Raw genomic sequence first — 16,071 nt, forward strand, 5'->3', positions numbered from 1 at the left:
AATTTCACAATTTGTATGGAAACACAAAAGACCCTGAACAGTCAAAGCAATCTTGAGAAAGAAAAGTGGAGCTGGAGGAATCAGGCTTCCTGACTTCAGACTATACTACAAAGCTACAGTAATCAAGACAGTATGGTACTGGCACAAAAATAGAAATACAGATCAATGGAACAGGATAGAAAGCCCAGAGATAAACCCACGCACATATGGTCACCTTATGTTTGAGAAAGGAGGCAAGAGTATACAATGGAGGAAAGACTGCCTCTTCAATAAGTGGTGCTGGGAAAACTGAACAGCTACATGTAAAAGAATGAAATTAGAACACTCCCTAACACCATACACAAAAATAAACTCAAAATGGATTAAAGACCTAAATGTAAGGCCAAACTCTATAAAAGTCTTAGAGGAAACATAGGCAGAACACTCTATAACATAAATCACAGGAGATCCTTTTTGACCCACCTCCTAGAGAAATGGAAATAAAAACAAAAATAAACAAAAGGGACCTCATGAAACTTAAAAGCTTTTTTGCACAGCAAAGGAAAACATAAACGAGATCAAAAGACAACCCTCACAATGGGAGAAAATATTTACAAATGAAGCAACTGACAAAGGATTAATCTCCAAAATATACAAGCAGCTCATGTGGCTCAATATCAAAAAAACAAATCTAAAAATGGGCAGAATACCTAAATAGACATTTCTCCAAAGAAGATATACAGATTGCCAACAAACACATGAAAAAATGCTCAACATCACTAATCATTAGAGAAATGCAAATCAAAACTACAGTGAGGTATCACCTCACACCGGTCAGAATGGCTGTCATGAAAAAATGCTGGAGAGGGTGTGGAGAAAAGGGAACCCTCTTGAACTGTTGCTGGGAATGTAAATTGATACAGCACTATGGAGTACAATATGGAGGTTCCTTAAAAATCTAAAAATAGAACTACCATATGAGCCAGCAATCTCACTACTGGGCATATACCCTGAGAAAACCATAATTCAAAAAGCGTCATGTACCACAATGTTCATTGCAGCACTATTTACAATAGCCAGAACAAGGAAACAACCTAAGTGTCCATCAACAGATGAATGGATAAAGATGTAGCACATATATACAATGGAATATTACTCAGCCATAAAAAGAAACGAAACTGAGTTATTTGTAGTGAGGTGGATGGACCTAGAGCCGGTCAATCAGAGTGAAGTAAGTCAGAAAGAGAAAAACAAATACCGTATGCTTACTCATATATATGGAATATAAAGAAAAAGAAAAAAATGGTTCTGATGAACCTAGAGGCAGGACAGGAATGAAAACACAGACATAGAGAATGGACTTGAGGACACGGGGAGGGGAAAGATAAGCTGGGACAGAGTGAGAGAGAAACACTGACATATATACACTACCAAATGTAAAACAGATAGCTAGTGGGAAGCAGATGCATAGCACAGGGAGATCAGCTCGGTGTTTTGCCACCACCTAGAGGGGTTGGATATGGAGGTTGGGAATGAGACGCAAGAGGGAGGGTATATGGGGATATACGTATGCATATAGTGATACAACAGAAAGTAACACAACATTGTAAAGCAATTATACTCCAATAAAGATATTAAAGGAAAAAAGAAAAAAAAAATGCCCTGGAATAATCCCAACCTGACTGTGATTTGTTATCATTTTTATTTATCACTGTATTCAATTCACTAATATGTTGTTCAAGAGAAAATGTTTTATTATAATATCCTTTTTAGGTTTTGATATTAAGGTTATAAAATGATCTCTCTTTTATTCTGAGGAAGAGTTTCTTTAAGATTGAATGTAACTTTACCTAAAATGTTTGGAAGAATTCACAGGTGAAGCCATTTTGACCTGGAATTTTCTTTGTGAAAAAATGTTTCGTTATTAACTCACATTTTTTTAATACTTATAAGTTCCTTCAAGCTTTTCTAATTCTTGCTATGCAACTTTTGTTATGCTTTTCAAGTTGTTAATTTTTTCTAAATTACTAAATTTAGTGTATAATATTGCTCATAATTTCTTTTTAACATTTTTGGGATCTGTGCCAATGCCCCTGTTTCATTCCTGGTGCTAGGCCTTGTCTCCTCTTTTTCTTGGTATTACTAGAAGTCTGTTAATTTTATTGGTCTATTTGAAGAACTACATTTTGGCTTTGTTAATTTTTCTCTATTCTCTCCTGTATTTTTCCTTCCATATTCCTTGGGTCTAGCTTGTTCTTTTCTAACTTCTTAAGATGGACAGAGTATGGATTTTAGGTTTTCCTCCTTTCTAATTGGTGTAATTGAGGCTAGAAATTTTCCTCAAAGCATAGCTTTACCCTAATCCCAAAGATTTTAAATGTTCATTTTTATTCAACTGACATTTTCTAATTTTCAGTGTGATTTCTTCCCTGACTCATGGATTATTCACACATAAATTCCAAACTTCCAAAAATCTGAGAATTGTACAGCTATCTTTTTGTAATGAATTTCTAAGTTCATTCCACTGTGTTAAGACAGACAGAATAAGTTCAATCATCTGAAAGTTGTTGAAACTTGTTTAATGTGTCAATTTTGGTAAATATTCCATGTGTGCTTGAATATGTATTTGGACTTACAGCCATGACAAAGTAGCCTGTATTAAAATTAATCTTCTTCCTGCCGAACACAACTACAAGAGCTAGATGAGATATATAAATGAATTGTTTAAAGGCATTGGAAAGCAACCAATATAGGCAAGATCTGAGGAACTACAACTCTTGAGAATAGAGACAACAACGTGAGATCCATATTCACCCTAGAATTTTCCCTGAAGACTGCTGGAATTCACAGAGCAGGAAAGTGAGTTCTAGCAGAAACCAGCAGTCCTATCTAGCTAAGACAGATATTGGAGTTCGATGAGTCTAAAGCAACTGGGGCTTCAGGGGAAAAAATCTTGGAGAGGGGGAAACTGCAGGAAAGTAAGCCAAAAGAATCTGCATTCAATCTTCCCCTAAGAAGTCTGACAACTGCTAAGCTTTGCATATACAGGGCAAGATTCCAAGACACCCAGCAGAAAACAGCAGCTGGGATGCTAATGAACTAAGCAGATATTGTAGCAACTGTATGGTGCTAAGAAACAAAAGTTGGAATTCAGGAATGAAGTGGTCTTGGCAAGCACCCCAGGTTTGCAGTTGAGACCCCAAAAGGAACAAGAAAAAACTAAAACACATCAACTTTAATAAAACCTCAAGCCAAACCTTGACAGGATTAAGGTGCTCTGCTTGTTCTCTACCTTACTGCCATAAAAAACTATATATTTTTAGAAGAAGCCTCTATAACTTTTAGTATACAATGTTAAACATTCAATTAGGATGCCTCAATATGAGGCATCCTAATCAAAAAGAGTAAAATAACTGAAAACTGCCCCAAAAATGTTTTGTAAACTAACAAACTCACAGGTGGTTCAAACATTTTACTTTTCAGACACAGATTTTTAAAATAGCTATTATTAATATGTTCAAGAATATATGGATTAGACATACAGAACAGAGGATGAGTAGAATGACTAGAAGACATATCAGTAAAAAGTTTCCAGATTGAAGCAACAAAAGGGAAAAAATGGAAAAGAAAAAGCATTAGTTGTTAGACTTATCAATTATGTCAAGTTCATTAATCAGGTCGTTTACATATTTTTGATCTTTACTGATCTTTATCTACAGGTACTATCATTTGAGACAGTTATGGTAAAATCTCCCAGTGTAAATATAGACTTTTTTTTCAATTTTTCCTTTCAGTCCTGTCAGGGTTTGCTTTATATGTTTAAAAGATATGTTATGTACATATAAATTTAGAATTACTTTATCTCTCTGTTGAAATGACCCTTTAATAATTTTTAAAAATCTCTCTTTAAAATGTTTCTTGGGCTTCCCTGGTGGCGCAGTGGTTGAGAATCTGCCTGCCAATGCAGAGGACACGGGTTCGAGCCCTGGTCAGGGAGGATCCCACATGCCGCGGAGCAACTGGGCCCGTGAGCCACAACTACTGAGCCTGCGCGTCTGGAGCCTGTGCTCCACAACAAGAGAGGCCGTGATAGTGAGAGGCCCGCGCACCGCAATGAAGAGTGGCCCCCGCTTGCCACAACTAGAGAAAGCCCTCGCACAGAAACGAAGACCCAACACAGCCATAAATAAATAAAAATAAATAAATTTAAAAAAAAAAAAAAAAAAAAAAAATGTTTCTTGGCTGCTCTTATTTCGTCTGGTAACAATACTAGCTTTGATTTGAATGGGGTATGTATAGAATATCTTTCCCTGTCTTTTTCTTTTGACTCTTCTACGTCTTAATATTGAAGGTGTATCTCTTATAAGCAGAATACAATTGGGCTTTATTTTTAAGAGTTTTATAATCTTTGTTTTAAAAATTTAATATTTAGACCATTTACATTTAATGTAGGGATTGATACATTTGCATTTACTTCTATTACATTATAATTCTTTTTTTGATTTGTCTTATCTGTTTTGTGTTTCTTTTTTTCCTCTTCTCTTGCTTTCTTTTGGATTGATCAAAAAGATTATTAGTTGAACATTCTTTCATTCTTCTTTGTGGTTTTCCTGAATTTATAACACAGCGTTGACTTATGTCTAATGCAAATGAGCACTTTTGTAACTTCTTAGACAATGCTAGAACCTAGAAAATATAAACTCCATTTATTCCTCTCTTATCTTTTGGGTTACTGTCATAAATTTTCATTCTACATATAAGTCAAGCTCCACAAGACATTGTTTCACACAATCAATACACATTTAATGTTATCTGTATGTTTATTCCTTCTAGAGTTCTTCATTCCTTCATGCATTTCTGGGATTCTATCTGGGATCATTTTCCTGCTATCTGAAGAACTCTGTCGTGTTTCTTTTAGTGTAGGTCTGATTACAAATTCTCTCAATTTTTATTCATCTAGAACTACCTTTATTTCACCTTCATTTTTGAAGGTTATTTTTGCTGGATGCAGAATTCTATCTCGCCAGTTATCTTCTTTCAGCACCTTAAAGATCTCATTCCACTGCCATCTGGCTTTCATCAGCTCTAAGTTGACTCTTGCTCATTTGAAAAGTCTTTTTTTTTTAAAGCTGTGACTACTTGCAAAGATTTTCTCTTTCTTTGATTTTTAGTATTTTTATTATATTGCATCTAGGTGAGATTTGTTTTGTATTTTTCCTACTTGGAGTTTATAGTGGTTCTTGAATATAAGACAATATCTTTTGACAGTTTGGGGAAATCTTCAGTGATTACCTCCTAAAAGGTTGCTTTTGTACCATTCATTCCATCCCTTCATAGACTCCACTTACAGGTGTGCCTCTTATGCTCTTCTCTGCATTCTCCTCTCTCTCTCTCTTTTCTCTCCATGATATAGCCTCAGTATTTTCTACTGACTTAGAATTAATTCAATCCCAACTCTGCTAAATTTTAAATCTCTTCTCAATGTGGGTAAACACATTAGTTGTTTTAAGAATTTCATTTATCTTCCTGGATTCCTCCCTTCCAGGGCACTGTGAACATAAAAAAATCTGGACTGGCTGCTATCTAGACATGTACACAGCAATCATTCTGGGATCACCACCACAGAATTATTACCTTTGCCTCGTCTCTGTACAGGCTCCCTCTGGTAGTGATTGTGTCCATAGAGTTAAAAATCTTTTGAGACCTAGAATGTTTGAAAATGTCTTTAATCTACTCTCACATCTAATGGATAATTTGGCTGGACATAGGATTTTAGCTTAGAAATTATTTTCCTCCAGAATTTTGAAGACATTGCTCAATTTTCTTGTGGCTTCTAGTGATAATTCTGCAAAAGCAGGTGTCATTCTGATTCTTGGTCATTTGTATATAAACTGATTCTTTTCTCTAGTTTTTTAGAGCCTCTCATCATCTGTAGTACTCATAAATTTCCCAACATGTTTTGATGTCACTGTATTTTCATCCATCATAGTGGGCACTTAATGGGCTCTTTTGGTTAAAACCTTATTATCTTTCTGTTAAAGAAAATTTCCTTTAATTATTTCATGACTTCTTCCTTTTCCTTTATCTTTCTATAATCCATGTTATTCAAATAGTGGATAGTCCCAGTATCTATTTTTATATAATAAGCCTAAAACTCAGCATCTTAAAATACTAACCATGTTATTTCCATGCAATTCTTTGAGTCAGGAATCTGAAGAGTGCTCAGTTTGGCGGGGGGAGGTGTAGGAGGGGGCTCATCTCATCTCCACATGGTGTCAGCTAGGGTGGTTCAACTGAGACCAGAGAATTCACGATAGCTTCACCACATGCCCAAAGCTTTCATACTAGTTACTGGCTGAGACTAAGTTCTTCTTCTCCTGGCTAGTTTCTCTTCACATGGTCTCTCATTATTCAGCAGCCTATCTTGGGCTTCTTCACATGGTAGCTGGCTTCCAACAAGGAGAAAATTAAAGCTGCAAGCCCTCTTACCAGCTAGGTTGGGAATTTACCAAACCTCACTCTAGATACATTCTATTGATCATATCAAGTCACAGGACCAACCAAAGATTCAAGGCGAGGGAAAACAGACTCTACCACTTGACAGTGGAAGTGGCATGCATGCACAGGGATGAGAGAAACTGTTCACACCCAACTTTGCAGACAATCTACCAAAGGCCACAATCTGGCTTCAGATTGCCTAAGTCTTCCAAGACTACCAGACATTCATCAATTAGAGAATCAGCCTTGAAGACCAATATCTCATGATCTATATCAGATTTGGAAGTGTTCCTCAGATGTAGGTTCTCTTGATCTGGAAACCTGGCAGTTCAAGTAGAAGAGGGGTTGAAGTGGAAGCGAGATTGAGGCATCTCAACACTATCTTTATCCATAGTCTTCTACTTAGTCTCATTGTTTGCAATACAGTACCACCACCTTCCAATGTGTCTGGTATCCCTCAGGTCAAATACCATCTTTTGTACCTTCTCTAGAAACTAAACCTCCAATATTCTGTAAGGTGAGAGAGCTACATCTACTCTCATCCTACTACTCAGAGTTATGGGGAAGTAGGGAGGATTCGAGATTCTTCTTATAATCCCTACCTATACCCTCACTTCCAGAGATACCTGCTCCCACCAATTTCTGATCCTTTTGGAAGTTATGTGGATCAAATTGGATTGCTTGACAGTTTTGCCCACCCTCTGAGCTGAGGATTCAGCTAGCTTACTCAAATGTCACAACTGGTCTTGCTATTTTCCAACTTCCAAAAATTTGTTCATATCATCTCTTCTCCTGTCTCTTTTTCCTTAAGTCCTTTCATACCATTTTAGTTGAGTCTGGGGAAAAAGCAAAGTAACTGCATGTGCTCACTCTGTCATCTTTAACAAAAATCAATTTTATAGCATATCATTACAAACTTGAGTATTATACCTACTGTAATTATAAATTACTTAAGATATATACCATAATTCACTGTGCATAACAGTGCATCAAAACCCCACAACTGAAAACCAAAGTGGTCAAAAAAAAAATTCCTTGGTATATTAACGAGTATTTTTAAGCCTAGTCATAATGAAGATCTATCATTTCACTTCAACCAAACGGGTCACACTCATAAATAATCTGAGAGTACTGCTTTAAACAAAACCATGATATGTGCTAATACTATAATTCCTTTAAGTTATTTTGCAGTTTTGATTTTTTAACACATTTCTCTCAGACTTTCAAGACAAAGACACTAAACTTTATGATTCCACATTTTCCTACCTTTTCCTAAGAAAGAACTCATACCTACTCTTAATTTTCTACTTCCTCAATAGAGAAAGCAAGGGCAATATATTCCATAAAAGTAAGGTATATATCTGAAATAAGCCAATACAACTTACTGAGACCAAAATGGAAAAACAGCACAACAACAACAATATCAATAATGCAAAGGTGGCAATACCTTTGTTATATCCAATAAAACATTTCTTTATGAACCAAAAAACTCCAAAGTGATCCTTCATTGAATAGAAAAGGAAGCAGTATTCTCAAGTTGTTCCTTAACTAATAAGACAAACTCATTATTACTTACTATCACTCTAAAATCCAAGCCTCTAAAGATGTATAAAAATCCACTCTGGATTTATGAAGGAAACTCCTATGGAATCAATTCAGATGAGTCTTCAGAATTACAGCCCTTCTATTTATTTTTGCCCCTTTATTATTCTGATGGTATGGAAAACAGATATGTGAGTAACGATAAACACATGATATTATTTTAGTACCAAAACAGTATTTAAATATTAATGAAATGAAGTACTGACATGACATTTTAAAGTGTATACCACCTAGAAGATGAACTACTTTATTTCTTTTCTACTTTGTCTTATAAATGAACTGACAAAAGATATCATTCTCCTTACAGTTTACACAGGGCAAACCTGAGACTAGAATGATCTCCAAAAGTTTTCATACAGTTTTTAAGACGATTTTATGATTTTAACTAAGGCAAATTAACATATAAATGATGCACAAAGATAAATATATAATGTTATTAGCACCAACTTCAAATAAAATAAATATCTCCACATAAATCTACTTGTCTAATACATAAAAAAGGTTGATTCAAAGTCACTTGCCATTTTTGCGAGAAGACTTCTGCACTGTCATTGGTGGGCAAGATTGGGCAGGTGTTACATCCGAAGAAGCAGTAGAACCTGTATGATGAGCCTTTACCTTGTCAGCCCAACTGACACCTGTGGGAGCCAGACGTGGAGCAGCCACTGTGCCAGGTGAACCCCTATGGAGAAAATGACAGCATTTAATAAATCAAATATAAGTTGAAATTTTAAATATATAGTTAATATTTTTAAATGCATTATGTGTGTGTACGTGTATCCACATACATAAAATAACATACTACCATAGCAATTTAAGGCAAATATACTCATAAATTTATCTTGTTCTAGTACTTCATTACTATACCATAACATATTGTATGGGAACAAATATAACAAAAAAGCTCTCACCAGACTGGTTTAAAAGAAAATTTCAGTTAAATGGGGAATCTTAAAAAAATGCATATATTTTTTATTTAAAATTTTATTTTCATTTAAAACTCATATCTTTTAATAATATAAATGTGCATTAATTTGCCAATTTATCAATGTAGGCATTATTAAAACAGGCTTTTTTGTGTATATTATTTCATACATGAACCACAAGTATGATGCCTCACTGACAATGTCCAATTTTGTTTTCTTTAAAATGGAGTGATAATTTAGTGACACCTATTAAATAATCTAAGTACACAATCCTCCTCAATTTTAATAATATTTTCCCCAATCATTCACAGTTGTCCTATCCACTCCTCATTTGACAGCAAAATTTAACAGTTCACTTTATGAAAGCTTTCCAAAAACTTATCTTAGTTTTCAAAGAAACAATGACTCTTTTACACTCACATTTTAGTGGTTTACTTAGTATTTAAGTTATGAGTTAGAATATAGACAACTTGAATAAACAAGTTTGGTAACTAACTGCATAGCCTAAAGCATTTAACTCAACCAGTAAGAACAGAATTAAGTGTATATACTAAAGTAAGCCTATAAGCCACAATTTTTCAGCATGCTTAAACATGTTTTACAATGATAATAAAGAGTGTCAATTAATCCAATGATATAATACATGGAGATCAGTATGAGAACCTTTACTATGCATGCATTAAAGACTTCCAGGTTAAAATAAACCATGCACTATACAATACTCTGAACCACAGACCAATGGACTGCAATACAGGGAAATTTCCCTTAAAATGGTGATAGAATATAAAAACATTTGGTTTTATTTGCTTATACGTCTTTCCCCCACTCCACTAAGGTCCAATTATTATAAGGTTCCAAAGTCCATCAACCTTCACCTAAGGCAATATTATCTAATAATCTCATACGAAAGCAAAAAATTGGTTCTACTGAATAACACTTTTTGAGCTCTTAGTAAGGGCCAAGTATTGATACAATGCTAGATGCTTGTGATAGAGAAGATATGACAAGCATCTTGCCTTAAAGAAGGTCATAATATAAGTACAAAGAGTAAACAAACATTAAAAATTTTAACACACTGAGGGTTTGAGGCGGCTGCTGTTGCGGGGCAGATGAGGCAACTCAGCAAGCCACTCCAGGAAGCCAGTCACAGGAGAGCAATGCTTTGGAACTGCCATCCGCTTATGACATACGGGATTATGTGTTGCAGAGACCCAGCCAGAAGGTCCACATTGAGGCTTTTAGTTCTGAGGGATCCCTTTCTATTCCTTGCTCTTGTGATGTGGATCCAGCTGTGTGGCTGACAAGGTCTTGGTGCTCCGACCTGAGACTCTGAGGTGGGAGAGCTGAATACAGGACACTGCACCATCAGAGACCTGCCGGCCCCACATAATATCAATTGGCGAGAGCTCTCACAGACATCTCCATCTCAATGCTAAGACCCAGATGCACCCAACGACCAGCAAATTCCAGTGCTGGACACTCCATGCCAAACAGCTAGAAAGACAGGAACACAAACCCATCCATTAGCAGAGAGGCTGCCTAAAATCATACTAAGTTCACAGACACCCAAAGCACACAACCACATGCATCTCTACCCACCAGAAAGACAAGATCCAGCCCCACCCACCAGAACACAGGCACCAGTCCCTTCTACCAGGAAGCCTACACAGGTCACTAAACCAACCTCACCCACTGAGGGCAGAAACCGAAAAAAGCAACGGGAACTACGAAGGTGCAGCCTGCAAAAAGGAGACCCCAAACACAGTAAGTTAAGCAAAATGAGAAGACAGAGAAATACGCACCAGATGAAGGAGCAAAGTAAAAACCCACCAGACCAAACAAATGAAGAGGAATTAGGCAGTCTACTTGAAAAAGAATTCAGAGTAATGATAGTAAAGATGATCCAAAATCTTGGAAACAGAATAGAGAAAATACAAGAAACAATTAACAAGGACCTAGAAGAACTAAAGAGCAAACAAACAAAGATGAACAACACAATAAATGAAATTAAAAATTCTCTAGAAGGGATCAATAGCAGAACAACTGAGGCAGAAGAATGGATAAGTGACTTAGAAAATAAAAGAGTGGAAATAACTACCGCAGATCAGAATAAAGAAAAAAGAATGAAAAGAATTGAGGACAGTCTCAGAAACCTCTGGGACAACAATGAACGCACCAACATTCAAATTATAGGGGTCCCAGAAGAAGAAGAGAAAAAGAAAGGGACAGAAAATAGTTGAAGAGATTATGGTTGAAAACTTCCCTAATACGGGAAAGGAAATAGTCAATAAAGTAAAGGAAGCACAGAGAGTCCCATACAGGATAAATCCAAGGAGAAACATGCCAAGACACATATTAATCAAGCTATCAAAAATTAAATACAAAGAAAAAATATTAAAAGCAGCAAGGGAAAAGCAACAAATAACGTACAAGGGAATCCCCATGAGGTTAACAGCTGATCTTTCAGCAGAAACTCTGCAAGCCAGAAGAGTGGCAGGACATATTTAAAGTGATGACAGGGAAAAACCCACAACCAAGATTACTCTCCCCAGCAAGGATCTCATTCAGATTAGACACAGAAATTAAAAGCTTTACAGACAAGCAAAAGTTAAGAGAATTCAGCACCACCAAAACAGCTTTACAACAAATGCTAAAGGAACTTCTCTAGGCAGGAAACACAAGAGAAGGAAAAGACCTACAATAACAAACCCAAAACAATTAAGAAAATGGTAATAGGAACATACATATCGATAATTACCTTAAATGTAAATGGATTAAATGCTCCAACCAAATGATATAGACTGGCTGAATGGATACAAAAACAACACCCATATATATGCTGTCTATAAGAGACCCACTTCAGACCTAGGGAAACATACAGACCAAAAGTGAGGGGATAGACAAAGATATTCCATGCAAATGGAAATGAAAAGAAAGCTGCAGTAGCAATTCTCATATCAGACAAAATAGACTTTAAAATAAAGACTATTACAAGAGACAAAGAAGGACACTACATTATGATCAAGGGATCAATCCAAGAAGAAGATATGACAATTGTAAATATTTATGCACCCAACATAGGAGCACCTCAATACATCAGGCAAATGTGAACAGCCATAAAAGGGGAAATCGACAATAACACAGTAATAGTAGGGGACTATAACACCCCACTATGGTCTCATAGACCACAATGCTATGAGACTAGAAATCAATTACAGGAAAAAAAAACTGTAAAAAATACAAACACATGGAAGCTAAACAGTACACTACTAAATAACCAAGAGATCACTGAAGAAATCAAAGAGGAAATCAAAAAATACATAGAAACAAACAACAATGAAAACACAATGACCCAAAACCTAGGGGATGCTGCAAAAGCAGTTCTAAGAGGGAAGTTTATACCAATACAATCCTACCTCAAGAAACAAGAAACATCTCAAATAAACTACCTAACCTTACACCTAAAGCAATTACAGAAAGAAAAATAAAAAAACCCCAAAGTTAGCAGAAGGAAAGAAATCATAAGGATCAGATCAGAGATAAATGAAGAAGAAATAAAGGAAACAATAGAAAGAACAATAAAACTAAAAGCTGGTTCTTTGAGAAGATAAACAAAATTGATAAACCATTAGCCAGACTCATCAAGAAAAAAAGGGAGAAGACTCAAATCAGCAGAATTAGAAATGAAAAAGCAGAAGTAACAACTGACACTGCAGAAAAACAAAGGATCATGAGAGATTACTACAAACAACTCAGCAGAATTAGAAATGAAAAAGCAGAAGTAACAACTGACACTGCAGAAAAACAAAGGATCATGAGAGATTACTACAAACAACTATATGCCACTAAAACAGACAACCTGAAAGAAAAGGACAAATTCTTAGAAAAGCACAACCTTCCGAGACTGAACCAGGAAGAAATAGAAAATATAAACAGACCAATCACAAACAATGAAATTGAAACTCTGATTAAAAATCTTCCAACAAGCAAAAGCCCAGGACCAGATGGCTTCACAGGCGAATTCTAGAGAATTCATTTAGAGAAGACCTAATAACACCTATCCTTCTCAAACACTTCCAAAATATAGCAGAAAGAGGAACACTCCCAAACTCATTCTACAAGGCCACATCACTCTGATACCAAAACCAGACAAAGATGTCACAAAAAAAGAAAACGACAGGCCAGTATCACTGATGAACATAGATGCAAAAATCCTCAACAAAATACTAGCAAACAGAATCCAACAGCACATTAAAAGGATCATATACCATGATCAAGTGGGGTTTACCCCAGGAATGCAAGGATTCTTCAATATATGCAAATCAATCAATGTGATACAACATAATAATAAATTGAAGGATAAAAACCATATGACCATCTCAACAGATGTGGAAAAAGCTTTTCACAAAGTGAACACCCACTTACGAAAAATACGCTCCAGAAAGCAGGCATAGAGGGAACCTACCTCAACATAATAAAGGTCATATATGACAAACCCACAGCAACATGGTTCTCTATGGTGAAAAACTGAAACCATTACCTCTAAGACCAGGAACAAGACAAGGTTGCCCACTCTCACCAAGATTGTTCAACACAGTTTTGGAAGTGTTAGCCACAGCAATCAGAGACAAGAAACAAATAGAAGGAATCCAAGTCCGAAAAGAAAAAGTAAAATTGTCACTGTTTGCAAATGACATCATACTATACATAGAGAATCCTAAAGATGCACCAGAAAACTACTAAAGCCAATCAATGAATTTGGTAAAGTAGCAGGACACAAAATTAATGCACAGAAATCTCTTGCATTCCTATACACTAATGATGAAAAATCTGAAAGAGAAATTAAGGAAACACTCTCATTTACCACTGCAACAAAAAGAATAAAATACCTAGTAATAAACCTACCTAAGGAGACAAAACACCAGTATGTGGAAAACTATAAGACACTGATGAAAGAAATTAAAGACGAATACAAACAGATAGAGAGATAGAGCATGTTCTTGGACTGGAAAAGTCAACATTGTGAAAATGACTATACTACCCTAAGCAATCTACAGATTCAATGCAATCCCTATCAAACTATCACTGGCATTTTTCACAGAACTAAAACAAAAAATTTCACAATTTGTATGGAAACACAAAAGACCCCGAATAGCCAAAGCAATCTTGAGAAAGAAAAACGGAGCTGGAGGAATCAGGCTCCCTGACTTCAGACTATACTACAAAGCTACAGTAATCAAGACAGTATGGTACTGGCACAAAAATAGAAATACAGATCAATGGAACAGGATAGAAAGCCCAGAGATAAACCCACGCACATATGGTCACCTTATCTTTGAGGAAGGAGGCAAGAATATACAGTGGAGAAAAGACAGCCTCTTCAATAAGTGGTGCTGGGAAAACTGGACAGCTACATGTAAAAGAATGAAATTAGAACACTCCCTAACACCATTCACAAAAATAAACTCAAAATGGATTAAAGACCTAAATATAAATATAAGGCCAGACTCTATAAAACTTTCAGAGGAAAACATAGGCAGAACACTCTATGACATAAATCACAGCAAGATCCTTTTTGCCCCAACTCCTAGAGAAATGGTAATAAAAACAAAAATAAACAAATGGGACCTAATGAAACTTAAAAGATTTTGCACAGCAAAGGAAACCATAAACAAGATGAAAAGACAACCCTCAGAATGGGAGAAAATATTTGCAAATGAAGCAACTGACAAAGGATTAATCTCCAAAATATACAAGCAGCTCATGCAGCTTAATATCAGAAAAACAAACAACCCAATCCAAAAATGGTCAGAAGACCTAAATAGACATTTCTCCAAAGAAGATATACAGATTGTCAACAAACAGATGAAAGGATGCTCAACATCACTAATCATTAGAGAAATGCAAATCAAAACTACAATGAGATATCACCTCACACCAGTCAGAATGGCCATCATCAAGAAATCTACAAACAATAAATGCTGGAGAGGGTGTGGAGAAAAGGGAACCCTGCTGCACTGTTGGTGGGAATGTAAATTGATACAGCCACTATGGAGAACAGTATGGAGGTTCCTTAAAAAACTAAAAAGAGAACTACCATACGACCCAGCAATCCCACTACTGGGCATATATGCTGAGAAAACCATAATTCAAAAAGAGTCATGTACCACAGTGTTCACTGCAGCTCTATTTACAATAGCCAGGAGATGGAAGCAACCTAAGTGTCCATTGACATATGAAATGGAAAAAGAAGATGTGGCACATATATACACTGGAATATTACTCAGCCATAAAAACGAAAAGAAACTGAGTTATTTGTAGTGGTGGATGGACCTAGATTCTGTCATACAGAGTGAAATAAGAAAGAGAAAAACAAATACCGTATGCTAATGCATATATATGGAATCTAAAAAAAAAAAAAAAGGTCTGATGAACCTAGGGGCAGGACAGGAATAAAAACGCAGATGTAGAGAATGGACTTGAGGACACGGGGAGGGGGAAGGGTAAGCTGGGATGAAGTGAGAGAGTAGCATTGACATATATACACTACTAAATGTAAAATAGATAGCTAGTGGGAAGAAGCTGCATAGCACAGAGAGATCAGCTCGGTGCTTTGTGACCACCTAGAGGGGTGGGATAGGGAGGATGGGAGGGAGACGTAAGAGGTAGGGGATATGGGGATATATGTATACATATAGCTGATTCACCTTGTTATACAGCAGAAGCTAACCCACCATTGTAAAGCAATTATACTCCAATAAAGATGTTAAAAAATATTTTTAACACATTGAAAATCTAATAATATAAGTATATGGAAGGTTCAGCAGTAACAAGAGATAAAAATGACTGTGACACGGTAGGGTGGGGTGGGCAGTGAGGGGAGCAGTAAGAAGCCATGAAGAAAGGGTAAGTTTTACCAGAAGAAAGATAACTGACCAAGTAAACTACTCACCAATCCTCACACTACACATCAAATTTTAAGACTCACTCTAAAGAACTAAAGTCCAAACAAATTTTTGTCTTTAAAAACAAATTTTGCCAGGGAAATTTAAGGAAAACAACAGTG

At 36.0% G+C, this 16,071-nt stretch overlaps 1 protein-coding gene across 3 annotated transcripts in view; it reads right to left on the reverse strand.

Annotated features, from left to right (window-relative positions):
- SCAPER (S-phase cyclin A associated protein in the ER) overlaps window positions 1-16,071 on the reverse strand; it is a 485,805-nt gene that overhangs the window by 345,696 nt on the left and 124,038 nt on the right. For all 3 annotated transcript variants that reach the window (XM_059912693.1, XM_059912690.1, XM_059912691.1), the window contains one exon: window positions 8,601-8,761. In XM_059912693.1, coding sequence (XP_059768676.1) covers window positions 8,601-8,761 — 161 coding nt within the window. The remainder of the gene's footprint in view (window positions 1-8,600; window positions 8,762-16,071) is intronic.

The sequence above is a fragment of the Balaenoptera ricei genome, chromosome 2 (genome assembly GCF_028023285.1).
Source record: "Balaenoptera ricei isolate mBalRic1 chromosome 2, mBalRic1.hap2, whole genome shotgun sequence".
In the NCBI taxonomy this organism is placed as follows: domain Eukaryota; kingdom Metazoa; phylum Chordata; class Mammalia; order Artiodactyla; family Balaenopteridae; genus Balaenoptera; species Balaenoptera ricei.